Raw genomic sequence first — 14779 nt, 5'->3', positions numbered from 1 at the left:
ATGGCCACCAGTCGGGTCGGCCTCTAGAGCCGGGGGCGGGACTGCGCCCTGCCCGCCCGCCTGCCCTGCCCGCCCCGCCCGCGCCAACCGCCGCCCCAACGGCCGGGCCCGCGCTCCCCGGGGCCGCTCTGCCCTGCGAGGGGATTGGCCGCCGCCGCTCCTGTCCCCGCCCACGGCGAGTCCGAGCGGACCCCGCCAGGAGCTCGCGCTCCCCTCCCTGGGGGGGCGGGCTGGGGCGCCCTCTCGCTCCCGGCGCTTCTGCCGCCTCGGTCTGGCCGCGGTTCTGCCGCTTCGGGAAGGGGCCCCCGGCGCCACCCGCCGCTCCGGAGCCCTTTGCCTCATGGTGACCAGTTTCAACTGAAAATCATGTCTTTCATATTGAAATTTCAGTAGAGCAAAGCAAAAGTGAATCTCTGAGACAACGCTGACTTCATTATATGAAATATTAATTTAAATGTCCTTTTTCAAACAAATCTCATGATTCTGAATGCAACATAGGTGTGAATATCATGACTACTAAAAAAAGGCATGGAGCAGATGTTTCAGAAGTTTCTTCAATGAAGACGTGCCAAGGAGAGAAAACAGCTGTCAGAGGTAAATTAGAGGACTTCTGGGACTCCTCATAGTCCTGCTTTTCAGAAATTTTAAGAGAAACGGACTTCTTGAGACCTTTTTAAAAACTTTTGCCCAAGTGTCAACTGTCTATTTTCAAAAGAAAAAAAAAAAAAAATCTCAGTTTGGTGGTGAAATTACCATTAACAGACTTAAAAAGTAGTTCTCGCTATAAGCCCACCTTCGCAATGCTCCAATTCAACCAGCTTGCATCTTAGCTTTATTCTGCTGAACAGCCAAACTACTAAACACAGCACTACTGTTCTACTGCTATGGTCTGTCTTCCTGCCCTTCATGCTGACAATATTATGTGTTGAAGTAATTATCTTAGAATATTTGTAAAAACAGTAATTTATACACATTCATCTGAAGGGACCTAAGCACATTGTGAAACACTAGCTTTTTACTATGGCCACATACAGTTTTACCACTGAGGTGCTGAATAATTCCATTCCGGTATGACTACACATTCAACTTGCTTGGTTCTTCGATTTGTTTTTTTATTTTAATCACTAATTTAAGCTAATGTATTTTTTGTTGATATTGCACTTATTTTCTTGCTCTCATGTATCTACAACGGAGCATAAGAACTTACTTCTAAACAAGACACTAAACAGGTCCTTAATTAGAACACTAATTTAATAAACAAGTAATACAAAAATGTTCCACAGCCATGAGCAGAGAAAAATCTTCGTACACTAGCACTATTTAATTAACACACTGTCCTGTTTTGCAATTCACAGCAATGCCTACTGAAGACAAAACAAACATCTATGTTTGGTCACTGAACAGATGGAGAGTTTTAGTAGGTGTCAAGGATAATATACATTGACTCAATACATTGAATTTCTCAGAAAATGAGCAGAACTTACAGAAAATGTGGAGCCATCCTTTGAAACTGCAACTGGGTAAATTCCATCTCCTAGATGCACAGAGAGCTCCCAGCTACTTCTCTTTGATTTAGCAATAGGAATTCTAAAAAAGAAACAGATAGAAGAAGAATTTTTAACAGAGATTTCATGCTTCTCCCATTTTAACCAGAAGTGCTTGCCTCATAGGATGGTCATGAAGGATATAAAATATCATTAATCTATAGACACAGTTGGAGAGCATACTTGAAAAAAAACACTAAATACATTTTTCTGTCAAATAGCATATAAGGAGAAAATACACTCTACTTTCTTTCTAGATTTGCCTTGACATACTGGGGACGCTGATAAAATTATAGGAGGCTCTTGAATACAGCCAGCGCTTGCTGCAGAATTAACTCAAACAGGATGAAAAGCAGACGAGAAAGTGGGTTGGCAGGAGAATAGCAATGGTGATAGCTGGAGCATTCTTTTTAAGGGCAAAATATAACCACTAGTTCTTTCATCTCATTCTCAGTAAACCTTAATTAAAGGTCAATTACAGACAAAAGATTCAATCAAATAAGTAATACAACTAATTTTATAATTGATACACATTTTAGAGTGCCTCATCCACAGAGCCCTTCAAGCAAACTAAAGAAATAATAATGACAGATCATCACAGCCCACATGCAGGATTATACCTATTCCTGCAGCATTCTGTGGCTACACCAGTTATCAGGTAATACAAGAAACCTGAATCTTTTCAACCTAGGCTTAAAGAAGCACACCTGACAGCAAAGGAATGAGACCCGAGTCTCCATTTTTGGAAGTTCACAGCAAAACAAGTAATTTTCAGCTATTTCATTTAAATGTGTATTTTATTTCAGTTTCCTTATCCTGACTTCTCAAGTCTCTTCCACTTTGTTGTAACTAGCGTCCAAAGTTATGCTACAAATTTTTTGATGAGTGGTTGCCATCAGCAAGCACCACGTAGCCTGAAGAGAAGATAGGAAGGCGTAGTTTAAACTCCATTAAAACAAACACAGGCTATTCTGGTATAGCTTTTCTTCCACACTGACTCTTACACATATTTAGATTACCCTTAAGAAATCTATAGAGATAATAAGTTCACCACCTTTAGGTCTCTTCTTAAGGATAACTTCTGCTATAATGTTCACCTGTTGTACATTATAGAGCTTACTACACCATTTTCCTGCAGCCTTCAGAGTCTTAAAACTTGGAAAACACATCTGTGTTATGCCACATGCATCCTCCTGAGGATTCAGATGCCCAGTGAACCACATCTCCCCAAAGGGAGTTCTCAGGTTCTCTGTGGAATCAACACGTAGAAGCACCTGTGAGGCACCCAGAGGCCACAGAAGGAGAAATTATCTGCCTAAGCCAAGGATAACACACTGACTTGCTAAGGATTTTGACAATTATTTTAAGGAGATTGGGGTTTTGGACACCTGAAATCTAAGCAAGTACAAGTTCAGGTACCTAATTAGCCAAGGAGTTTCCAGAAACTGTGCCTTGCAACACGCCTGAAAAGGGGAAATAAAACACTAACTATATTAGCTAGACAAATAGATGCATACTTATCATTAGTTACTTCTGGATCCAAGCCAAGTAAGGCCTACACCAGATTTCACCAAACATCTTAGCTCACCTCTAACTATCACTACCCACAAAGTTCATGAAAACAGATATTGAAAATAACCTGTTTCCATACTAATGATGCCAAGTGTTACTTTTTGCATTTAATATACAGCGACAATTGTCAAAACAATAAATCTGAGGGATTATCTGTGGCTTACTGGGTGCAATGGCATTTCTCAGCACCTCGTCTTGAAATTCCTGTATGTCACCAAAACATTTAGAGTGTCTGATAGGAAACGAAACAGACACGGGAGTTCCTGAAGAGGAGGAACAGGAATTTCCTGCACAGGTAGCAGGCAGCAAGCTGAGAGATGTTTTCATTGCACTTCCTGGTATCAGAGCACCAGCAAGGAGGAACATAGCAGGGTTTTTGGCAAAGCCTGGCTAAATTCTCCATGGTACTTCACTGCAATAACCAACAGGATTTAGTGGTTTATAGCAACTTCATATTTCTTGTATAAGAGGCAAGACCTCATCTCAAACACAGCTTAGTAGATCTGCTTCACTGGTGGCATGAGATTCCTTACAACCTTGCTGGCACAGCCCTGCTTCATATTGCATTTGACTGGAAGTGACCTCATAAGTCTGGCTGCTGGCCATCAAAGGAAAGACAGTCTTGCTCTCCAGCAGGGATTATTTTTGTTCGGTCCTGTCTTGCTGAGCTTTGTCAAGTGTATCTCCAAACAGGATGCATGCCTCTTGAAAGGCATGACTATGATCACTGCTTTGCCTGGGTTTCAAACACCACACAGGCATATAATTCCTCTCTCTGCAACACTGGTGGTCAAGAGGGCAGGGTCCAGAGCTGCATCTAACACCAAGTACGCAGCAAGTTGTACTTCCCTCCTGGAATTGCTGGATCCATTTGCACGGGGACATTTTTCAGCTTTGCTAAGCAAACGCCTGTGGCTTTGTTAACTGTAACCTACAGTTATGGTAGCTAAGACAGATACCCATGAGAATCCTATTTTTTGTTCATTAAATCAAATTCTTTTGAAATAAGTTATCTCGTAGTACTCTCCATTTTGATGGTATTCAAAGGGGTTTTTTTTCATATTAGTAAGGATCACAAAGTCCAAATGTAAAGATCAAAATCCAAGTTTCTTGGATACGGAAAGGAAGTTGCTCAAGTCTGTGAACTACTTCAGAAATGCAGAAGTTTCTATCAGGCTAAGAAAGGGGCTTTTTGGTGGGTTTTTTGTTGTTATTGTTGGTCTGGGGGGTGGGGGGCGGGTTAATGTCTGAGAAGTCCCAGTGCATGGGAAATAATCTCTTTGTTCTCGGCCAAGGTTGCTTCCTTAGCTGAGAACTCTTCTAAGTCTTCCAAAGGGAAAACATCTGGACTTGAATATATTTTCCAGTAGTTCATAGAAAACTCCCCAAACTTCTGGCTATTTTCAAAAACATACAACTTTTAAAATTCTACATACTGCACTGAAATCTGACATATTCTATTTACAGAAAAAGAAAACTGAAAGAAAAATAATGTCATTTTTACCATCATAAAAGACACAAAAAACTTGAGGCACTTGCCCTCCAATCCTAGATTCAGAATCCACACAATATGCCTTTCATAGGGTTCAGCACACCGTCCCTTTCTTCTCACAGTTTTGGCAAATGATGTATCACCCAAAAAATTACTTTCTTTACATATAAAGATCACCAGCCGCAGGAAGATACGCAAGTTTAGAAGCAAAATGAGTGCCAGGTAAATGGGAAGCAGGGCTACAGAGAATTGTGCACTGTTGTCCCTTGCCAGGAGTGTTACACACGAAGTGGAGAGAGCAAAGGCAGCACTGCGGCCACAACAGCAGAAGGTGGGTGGAGAAGGGTGTTATGAACTCCCTCCATACAGAAACGGGCAGTTCCAAACCTGTCTACTCCACATTGCCTTCTAAAGGGAAGTATCATGAGTAATAGGGGCACAGGAAAAAAGTACAGTGATGGCCTGGCTCTAAGTCATAAAGGCTCTAAAGCATTGAAGTTATAAAAACACGTAAACAGTGCAAGAAGAAAAACAGCAGTGTTTGCCTGCTTAGTTATTTATTTTCAACCTCTGTCACTGTTTGCTCAACTCCAGATGATGTCATGCTCCTACAATTTATTTCATACATTGTACAGTGTATTATGTCCCTTTTACCCCCAACTGCCACGAGAGAGGGAGATACTTTATAATAATGCAGCAATTACAGCCTCTGCTTTCTTTGCAAGTTTTCAGGGAGGAAAGCAGACAACTGCTACAAATTTTAGATTGACACACACTTACTGTGCTCATGGAAAACAGACACTAGTTAAACTATTATCTATTCTAGTCAAAAACAAATAACAAAACAAAACAGACATTCACAAAAGCAAGTCAAGTAATAACTCTGCCCTGGCCTGTCCATTTTGATTGTCATCAACCAATCAGATAGAAGGAACTCAATAAAACTACAATTTTCTGCAGTTTGTGGCAAATAAACTCTCCTCTCCCGATTACCGTTGATGATGTAATGAGCTATGATAAATGTCACTAGCTCCTAAAGGGTCAGGAAATTGAGTATAGATTTTTTTTTTTTTTTTTACTTCCAATTCAAAACGTGAGTTCTAACACTGGGGGGGGGGAAACTTACAAATTCTCTTTACTTCTGATATTTTTGCTGCATAATACTTTACGTAAACACAGAGAAATCCCAAACTATCATAACAAATTCTCCCACTATGAAAGATTATAAGCATTTGAAAACCACATTATACGACACTCCAAAAAGCTGTTTTTCAATGGTGCAATTACCTATTCAGCAGTTAAATAAAAGTGAAATATTGACTTAAAACAATGTTAATGGTCAAAGAATCATTAAGAAATCCTTCATCATAACTTTCACAGCAGGTGGCCTGTAAAATGATCAAGAATAATGTGCTGGATTCTGTAGCCACCAAGGTCAGTTTCTGCATACAAATCTTTGCAGGGGGAGAAAAAAAGACCTTCAGAAAGTGGGCCATTCATCTGAACCAAGTTCAGAGAATTTCCAGCACTGTGAAAAGATATGTTATGCAAGCACATAGATGTATTCAGTGGGGGTAGACTGAACCAGCTACATGGAGACTACAAAGGAGCCCTCCCATGGCTCATGAATAAGTCGAGGAAATGATCAGAAAAAAATGGAGAGATGTTTAGACAGATGGCCCACTTAAAATGCCTGGGACAGGGCATAAGCAATTTTAATGAAACTTTAGATCTACCATATAAATTGTTTCTTATTTTCTCTGCCCTCCCCCCAAAAAAACTCAAGAAAGGCAAATAGAAATTTAACAATTCAAACAAGAGCCTATCTTATGATGTAAAAAAAAAAAAAAAAAAAAAAAGGGAAAAGGGAAGTAAATCTCACACTTTTGAGCATTATTGGTTTAATAGGTTCACATACAAAGCAATATCCTTCACAGAACCTTCAACTATCAGATGAATATAAAAGCAGGGAATGGATAGATTAGAAGAATTCTAAACAGAAGTGTACTGCCAAACAAAACAAAAATCTAAGCTTTACTATCTGAGTACTTTCAACACTTTCCAACATAAAAGTTCATTGTTGCACAGAAAAGATAAAAGCAGCACTTTCACAGAGTTATTTTAAGAACTAAAAATTATGTGAAAGGAACCTAAGAATCTGGAAACATTTTATTCAGCAATTTGAAGTATTTTCTACAGCTATTCACATACATTTTCTACATATATTCAGATTGATCCATCTACACATATCACGTGCACTTTTACATAAAAATGAGTTTTCCTTCTTTCTGCTTTATGTGTGCATATGTATACATATCCCTTCAAGAGCATGAAAATATACCATCATTAGAGTAAATTATAGTTCTGCTTATGACATACAAAATAATAACCTCTAGAAGCCATGTGCCAGCTGATCAGACAAAGGCTGAAAGAATTACTCAATGGTTATGTCAAAATGGTTTTACATTACGTTTTCTTACATATTACATTTAGATCAATAACAAATATGCATCTTTATAGCCAGGTACTCTCTCTGAACAGTGACCACAGGGAAAAAATTAAATTATATGGAAGGTAAACTATAAAATAAAAAGCACTGCTTTAAAAGGATGCTATGGAGTGCACTGTGCTTTGATTCAAAACAGCGTACATCGATGCTTCCTTTTCCTTTAACAGAAGCCTTTTGGGTGATTTGCATTGACATAAGGGCCCACAATCCAGTGCCCAATGAAAAACTCCAGTGCCTTCATCTGTGAACCCCAGATCACGGCTAAATAAAGAAACAGTTGAAGCTAGATCTTGTAAATCTAGGGTGAATTTAGCCACCCAGATCCAAACATGTGGCTCAACCGCTTTCATCTTCATTTAACTGATAAGGCACCCTGCAGACAACCTGAGCTCACCCCTGGCTCACCCTCTTCCCCTCTGAAGGTCTCTAAGTGTGCAGAAGTTGGGTCCTGCAAAGAGAGTCATCCTAACCCAACTGCTTTGCAGCGAGCTGCCTCAGCAGCCTGGCAGGGGAGCTTCTCTGCCAAAGCAGTCTCCCTAGCCTTAAGGAAAATGTGTGCTCCAAGCATGCAGGCAAACATCAGCAATTCTAAGCCTCTTGAAAAATCTTAGGATTGTTGCTATTACCCACCTTGCTATAACAAATTCATGCTTGCAGCACCTACGTCCAGAGAATGAAAGATCTGGGTTATCAGTCTCCCTCAACCTGTGAGGGTTCACATCTACCTCCCACCTCTCAAGAGAAAGAGCCAGGGCCCGGATGGGCATTAGGGAACTCACCATGCTACCCTGCTGATGGTAGGAAGGAACGAGAGATTCCTGGAGACTCAGAGAATGCAGCTTTGCAGCCTGATGATGCATCCTGTGGGACAAAGTTTTGGCATTTGGTCCTACACCAGGAAGTTTCTATGCACTTTGCATTTAACAAACTGGATGAAACACAAAGCAACCCTGGGAGCTGCAAGTACAGCCCAAGACCTCTCAATTTCAGGGGAGGGTCAGACTGCCCAGTCCTTCAGTAGATCCGGCATACCTTAAAAATTACAAATAAATACATGTAAAACATGATATCTGAAACTCATTTCCTCTCCTATGACATGTCAGGCCTACTTCAGCATTTAGTTTCTCTTGGAAACAGGAAATATCACAAGCATTAACGCTAGTAAGAAATGTCGCTCCTTGTCTGATTGCAAGATTTTGAGATGAGGAGCAAAGAAGATTCGAATCATGTGTTCACAAGTACAGAGAAAAGACATTTATTTTTCATATAATTTACAAGTCTGTGCTTCTGATCTGTTCTTTCAAACCATCTGTCCTAAATCAGCAAAACTATTTACCAAAGAACAAACTACTTGCAAGCAGGTGTTTTTAATCAGATCAGTCAATAATATTGACTTGTGCGTGCTGACAATTGTTATACAGAAAAAAAATCTGAAAATCTGTTCGTCATCAAAAAAACATTTGGGCTATTTCTCCTCCACTAAAGTATTTTATTTCACAACATTGTTTCTCTCGAACACCCTTTATTTTTAATAAGTTTACTTTGTGCAGCTGGAAAAGCTAATAATAATAATACATTCCACAAAAGGAAAGTGACAAGCACTTTTTCCTGTACAAGTTTGCCTGTATTTCCTTAAACAAGGAAACTTATTAATTCTCTTATTGTGCAGACATTTAGGAATAATCTAACAATAATTATCTCACTTTCTTTTAATGCTCTAAGAGCTTCAGAACAAATCACTGTGATGCAGTAGGGAGGACTACAGCTCTTCTGTTCGCATCATCCAGTAGCAGTTACATCCTTCCATATAAGATGATGGTATTGGGATGTAGCTGTTTGATGGGCAGCCTGCTTCCTCTGTTCAAACAATGGCTGTGCCCAGTAATAATGTGCTACTTTTCACTTTGTATTAAGTTTAGAATATTACAGGTTTCCTGTGCATATTAAATATAGGCAGCAAGCAATCTCTAAACTACTACTATGAAAATGTAGGTGAAATTATTAAAAGATTACCTACTAAGTTTGATAATAGTCATTCAGCTTTACATCCACACATAAGACTACTTTCCATACTCAATTATTTTTTGAAACATCCAGGCAAACTCCATGTTAGGCCTGCTGTACTCATCCCAGCAGTGAAATCTGCCTGACTTGTAGCCTACTAATCTTGAACTAAATTGCCACTAGCCGCTGTAAACCTGAATTTAAAACACATTTGCTGCTTTAATCTGTCATCCCTCTTGTCAGAATTTATAATTTAAGTTATTCACCCACTGTTTCAGTACAAGTTCTGGAGACTGTGATATCTCAAAAGTAATCAAGACAACATACAGTGTGTGTGAGAACATCAGTGTTTTAGTTCAGATTGGGAGTAGTTCTCAAAGCAAACTATCCCAATCATCTGCACTTATGCTGCTTTGGATCACATTGTGAAACAGTCTCAGGACACAGGAAACAGGTTACTGTCTGACGCAAGAAAAGGCAGAAGCCAGGCTCCAGAACCCAGCACACTCCAGCCACAAACAGGCATTCGTTTCACAGGACTGGACTAGAACTAATCAAGAGTCAAATACATACATGGAGAGTATCGGCTCCTCATCATGAACTAGAAATCCTCTTGTACGGCTACACACTCTAATGATAGCTAGATTAAATATTGAAGAATCCTTTATTCACATAAAGAGATTTTGATCTTAATGACAATTTCTGCAATTGCACTCCCTCAAAACCCCCTCAAACCTGATCAACTAAGTATTCCATCCCATATACATCATATTCAGTATGAGGCTAAGGGATCACGAGGGTCAAGCTCTCTTTGATGGCCAACATCCAAATGGACTCTATCCTTTCTTTGGCCTTCAATACCAATCCATGCATTCCTAAACCTAGTTCCCAACTGCAGCTCCTGTATCCAGTTCTTGTCTGCTGCTGAGTCCAGCCTGGGACTTCCCCAGTGCCAGCCCTGCAGCGTCAGTGCTGAGGTATGGTCATCAGGAGGAAGCTGGGTTCAGTATTGGTTTCGTGCATATCTGTGTATGTTTTATCATTTACTTATTAATATTATTTATTTTTTCCTTTTATTGTTATTGTCTCTTTTCCAACCCATAAGTCCCTCTCCCTTGTTCTCTCTCCATTCCCCTTCTGGGAGGGGAGAGGGGTTAATAGAGAGCATCTGTCATACATCAGTGGCCAGCCCAGCCCTAACCCACCAGAGCTCAGTATTTACTTTAGATATTGGGCCATAGTTTAAGAGATAAACAAAAAACTGATACTTAAATTCAGGCTCAACATCCCTTACTTAGTTGCTCCAGTAAAAAAAAAAAAAAGTTACATTAAGAAGTGCTTAGCACCTGCCAGCTCCTCTCAGTTGAACACAATGACAATAATGCACAGTGCAGCACATTTTAAAAAAATCATTCTGCCAATTTGGAGAACAAGATACACATATTAGAATCAAATTTAAAACTTCCATTTTGAAAAAATCTTGGCCTGACATTCCAGTGCTCTCTATGCTGTTTTAAGAAGTATCTTCTTGAACACATCACCGTTTCTCCAACTATCAGTAATTTACAAGGTTAATCCCTAGCAAACACATTAGCCTCCCTTTCTTATTCAGAGATATACATCTGCACCCTTAGACTGTCACATCTGCCATTAAAGGCAGTAACATCTGACTGAAATGCAGTATTTCTTTAAAGTTGGTAAGACCCAATACAGCAAAACCTGTCAGCACCTGCTCAACTTACTAAATGAAGGACCAGATCCGGAGTGAGAGACAACTACTACAGCCAAGGGAAAAGGAAAGACATCCGAATAAGGCCATCTCTGAGGAAATTCGGTAACAGCACTGGGGAGTAAGAACATCGTCTTTCTTCAAGGCCCACAGGCAATACAGTGTGTAAACTAATGAAAAATTATAAATTATATTAAGCTAACCAAAAAAACCCAACAAGCTGTCTTAGAGCCAAACTGGAAATACCTTCTTATAGAACACCACCTCCAAATATCTGTTTGAGGTTATTGTTAAGACCTAAGTACTGAATGCTGTCTTTCCTGTGTTTAATAGTTTCATCTGGGTCTCTCACCTAAGCCTTACTACAGTCCCCTTTTGACCTGTCAGCCCCCTGAGAACTAACCAGATTATATTGCCAGAAGTATGGAATTTCTGCCACACTTTGTAGTACCAATGATTTGACTTGGACTCTCTGAAGCCTGTCACATATGCAATATCCCAAAGGTCATTATTTAAAATGGAATTCTACTCAATTTTTGGTCCATCTTAGAAAACACAATGCTTGCATCACATTTCAGTAGGGTTCCAGAGTACTGCAAGAGCTCACCCCTCACACAAAGCTTACCACCTTCCTGCAAACTTGGTTGCAGCAGAACCAAAAGAGTACATCCAAGATCTTAACCACGTCATGCCAGTGAGATTAGTTTTGTAATACAGCTGTACTGATCATATTTGTTCTGTTGTGATTTCTCTTCTACATGAGACTTAATTCAGGAAATACATAGAATGCACATTCAGGATAGCACACAGTCCCAGAAAAAGATGGTCAGACTTTTCCCTACTAGCCATCCTATTTGTCATAGTGCAAGAAACTGAAGCTGGCCAAGAACAGTGATTTATTTGCAACAATATATTTTTCTAGACAGTGGCTAGCTTTTCAAAAAGATGCTTCTCTACTGCACACACAAGAACTAGAGCTGAGAGACAGCACAAATATCAGTGATGCATCTACCAAAGCACAGATAAATGTGATTAGAGCATTTGGCTAGAGGTACTTGAGCCTGCTTCCAACAGACAATGTGACAGCTACTTCCTCTCCCTAACACGTAAACAATGTGACATGTTTCACAGATTCTAAAGCTTTGTTCTCTATTTCTTCTGCACTAGATTCCTATGGAACAAATTAATGCCACTAATTCTGTTAAGTTAGAGAAAAAATAGCAGATGACAAAACCCCCAAGAGTTCATTAAAAATTATATTAGATAACATAAAACATGCACATCTTCAATACATACTAATTCTTCATGTCTAGACAATTATAGCATATAGCAGAGCTCCAGTGACTCACACTGCCTTCAACAGATCTTCTACCGTGCTTTCAGCTTGCATCCACGGCTCACACCACTGAGCTTTCACCGCCTGATATTAACCATCTTTTCCCTTTACAACTAATGGAAAGAGAAAGGTACATCTCCACAATAAGTTAGACCTTAGACAGGCTGAACTACCTTTAGGTGATGCTTACCTATATTTATTACATTACTTAGGCACTATGAAACTGGGCCACAGAAACCCAGGCTCAAATTGTTATTCAAAGTCATAGGTATTCAAAAGAAGATCAATCTTTATTGCCCTCCATATATTTTCATCTTTTTAATAAGACGCCTGCCATTGTTCATATTATGGTCTCACAAGAAAAGAGAAGAAAGCCAGAAAGAAAAATATTGTGTGTAGGTCTCCTACTTAGCTAAAGTTATATGCATCAGATGTGAATGAAAGAATTTCAGAACAAATTATTAGGGTTGTCTGTGAAGGACAAAAAATTTGTAACAGCTAGCACCTCATGCTCAGCATTAATAAAATAGACTTCTGCCTGCTAAGCTTTCTGCTGACTAAAGTTGGAGAAGCCACACTGTGTAGGTGGCATGGACCCAAGGAATGGCAGTAACACAACTGCACGTAAGTTTAACACAAAGTGGGTCTTCCACTTAGATTTCCTTCTGCTTATTTTGGGAGAATCATGCTCAATATAGCATGGGAACATAAAAGATGGTACAGTTCCTCTTTCTTACTAAGCTAATATGTAAAACTATTTTTCTGTGAACATTTCTATTCTATAAACAACCATGAGCAAACAACTCGTCTGTAGTCAAGAGGACGTTCAAAAAGAACATCAAGACACTTTTTTCTCACACAGACACGTTTTGAACAGAAAATATAAAGTAAAACTGTTGCACAAACATGACATGACATTCATTACCTAACTGGTTTTGATGCAGTGTCTGCAACTACGCCCACCAGTCTCTCCCAAAAATCTAGATGGAAAACTACCAATAATAGTAAAGAAACAAACAAACAGCAAGGGAAGAAGCAAAGTACTTTCAAAATACACCTTCATAAGTAAAGTATGGCAGCTGAGAGAGGTATCCTTAGGAAGATGTTGAGAAACAGTTCTCACAACTTTGCCTTCAACCTCAACCCTTCCTTTGTGCTCTCCTGCTCCTGCTGAAGGAATCCACACACAACAGCCATGATCTCTCCAAGCCCAAAGTCTCCTCATCCATACCCAACATAATTTCTCTAAAATGCAAATGACTGCAGCCCCTTCTGGGCCCTCCTGTGTGAGACAAGCTGGCCTTGTCTCTGAAGAGTTGTGCTCCACCCTTTACAGGCTGTGAATATGACAATTCTCATGGTAATACAACTTTTTTTAAACCGTGAAACAGCAAAACGCTATCAGCTCTCACTAACCCTTGCTTCTGGGAAGACACATATGAATGAAAGCTGAGGAAGCTGAAGAGTGTTGTGGAATGGTGCTGCAATGCCCACTGTAAGGAGACTGAAGCTTAAATGGCTCTAAGACTACCAGGCTTTTGGAAATCACTGGAATAGAGATTCACTCTTATTCCTCAGAAGAGTTCACTTAAAATAGGTGTCAAGACTTGGGAAAAGGAAGCCTGTAGTAGAGGCAGACATGCAATGTTTGAGATCAAAGAGTGGAAAAATCACAGCTAATAGAGGAATAAGGTGGACTTAACGTTAGTAAATACCTTAAAATGATTGTCATTTGCCTGAGGATACGAGTAACAAGAAAAAAGGATTTGCTGCAGGGGGGTGTAGGGAAAATGTAGGAGTTAGAAGAGGAGTGCTCTGACTAGTTCAAGGAAACGAACAAAGAAAAGCTGTTGGTTTATGGCATCTCCCTCATCTAAGGGCTGGGTGCAGCCAGATGAGGACCTGGTTTAAATTTCAGTGCCTGGCAGAAAAATGGGCAGCATGGCCTGGTGAAAATCATTCCTGTGGGACCAAGGTGTGTCAGATCATCACCCATGGCAGAGAGAGGAGCCTCAGAAACACGTACCACAACACTGGGGTAAAGACAGAAGCTTAAAGCCTAGGAAGGATAAAATTTAACAAATATCCCAGATTTTTTGAAGTGCTTTTTAAATCTGGAATTCGATGGGCAAATAAATTATTTGTATCATTGCACATTACCAACTGCAGCAAGACTAATTTTACTAAGCACCACAGAGAGACAGGATAAAGACCCGTCATCATCTCCTTTCTAAGTCAATGGATAAACATCCCTGGTTTCAAAAGAACCAGGTCCTGCACTGTTCTTTCCTGCCCAGTCTTTCTCACACTACAGGCTTTGAAGATACATGTTAAAGGGAAGCCACAGTCAAAACAAACTCCAAGCACCACATCTCATTACACTGAGAAGTAAACCGTTAAAGAACAGTCTGTGGAAGATATTAAAGAATCGTCCATAATTACAAAAGGAAAAGTCTGAGCAGTCTCAACACAGATCCAGGGAAAAATATCCAGCCCTTTGAATACTTACCGTGAACCAACAGAAATCAGGGTATTTTTGATTTAAGACACCATCTATCCCAAGTATCTCATCTGAAATATGATAACATATCCA

General features: G+C 39.9%; 1 protein-coding gene across 1 annotated transcript in view; it reads right to left on the bottom strand.

Annotated features, from left to right (window-relative positions):
• PCCA (propionyl-CoA carboxylase subunit alpha) overlaps nucleotides 1-14779 on the bottom strand; it is a 300632-nt gene that overhangs the window by 115068 nt on the left and 170785 nt on the right. Inside the window, exon 19 of the mRNA XM_086481594.1 lies at nucleotides 1485-1587. Within this exon, the coding sequence (XP_086337720.1) occupies nucleotides 1485-1587 (103 nt within the window). The remainder of the gene's footprint in view (nucleotides 1-1484; nucleotides 1588-14779) is intronic.

Source organism: Leptosomus discolor, chromosome 1, assembly GCF_034619465.1.
Source record: "Leptosomus discolor isolate bLepDis1 chromosome 1, bLepDis1.hap2, whole genome shotgun sequence".
In the NCBI taxonomy this organism is placed as follows: Eukaryota; Metazoa; Chordata; class Aves; order Leptosomiformes; family Leptosomidae; genus Leptosomus; species Leptosomus discolor.
Note: the sequence above shows the minus strand (reverse complement) of the source record. Positions and strands in the feature narration are given on the sequence as shown.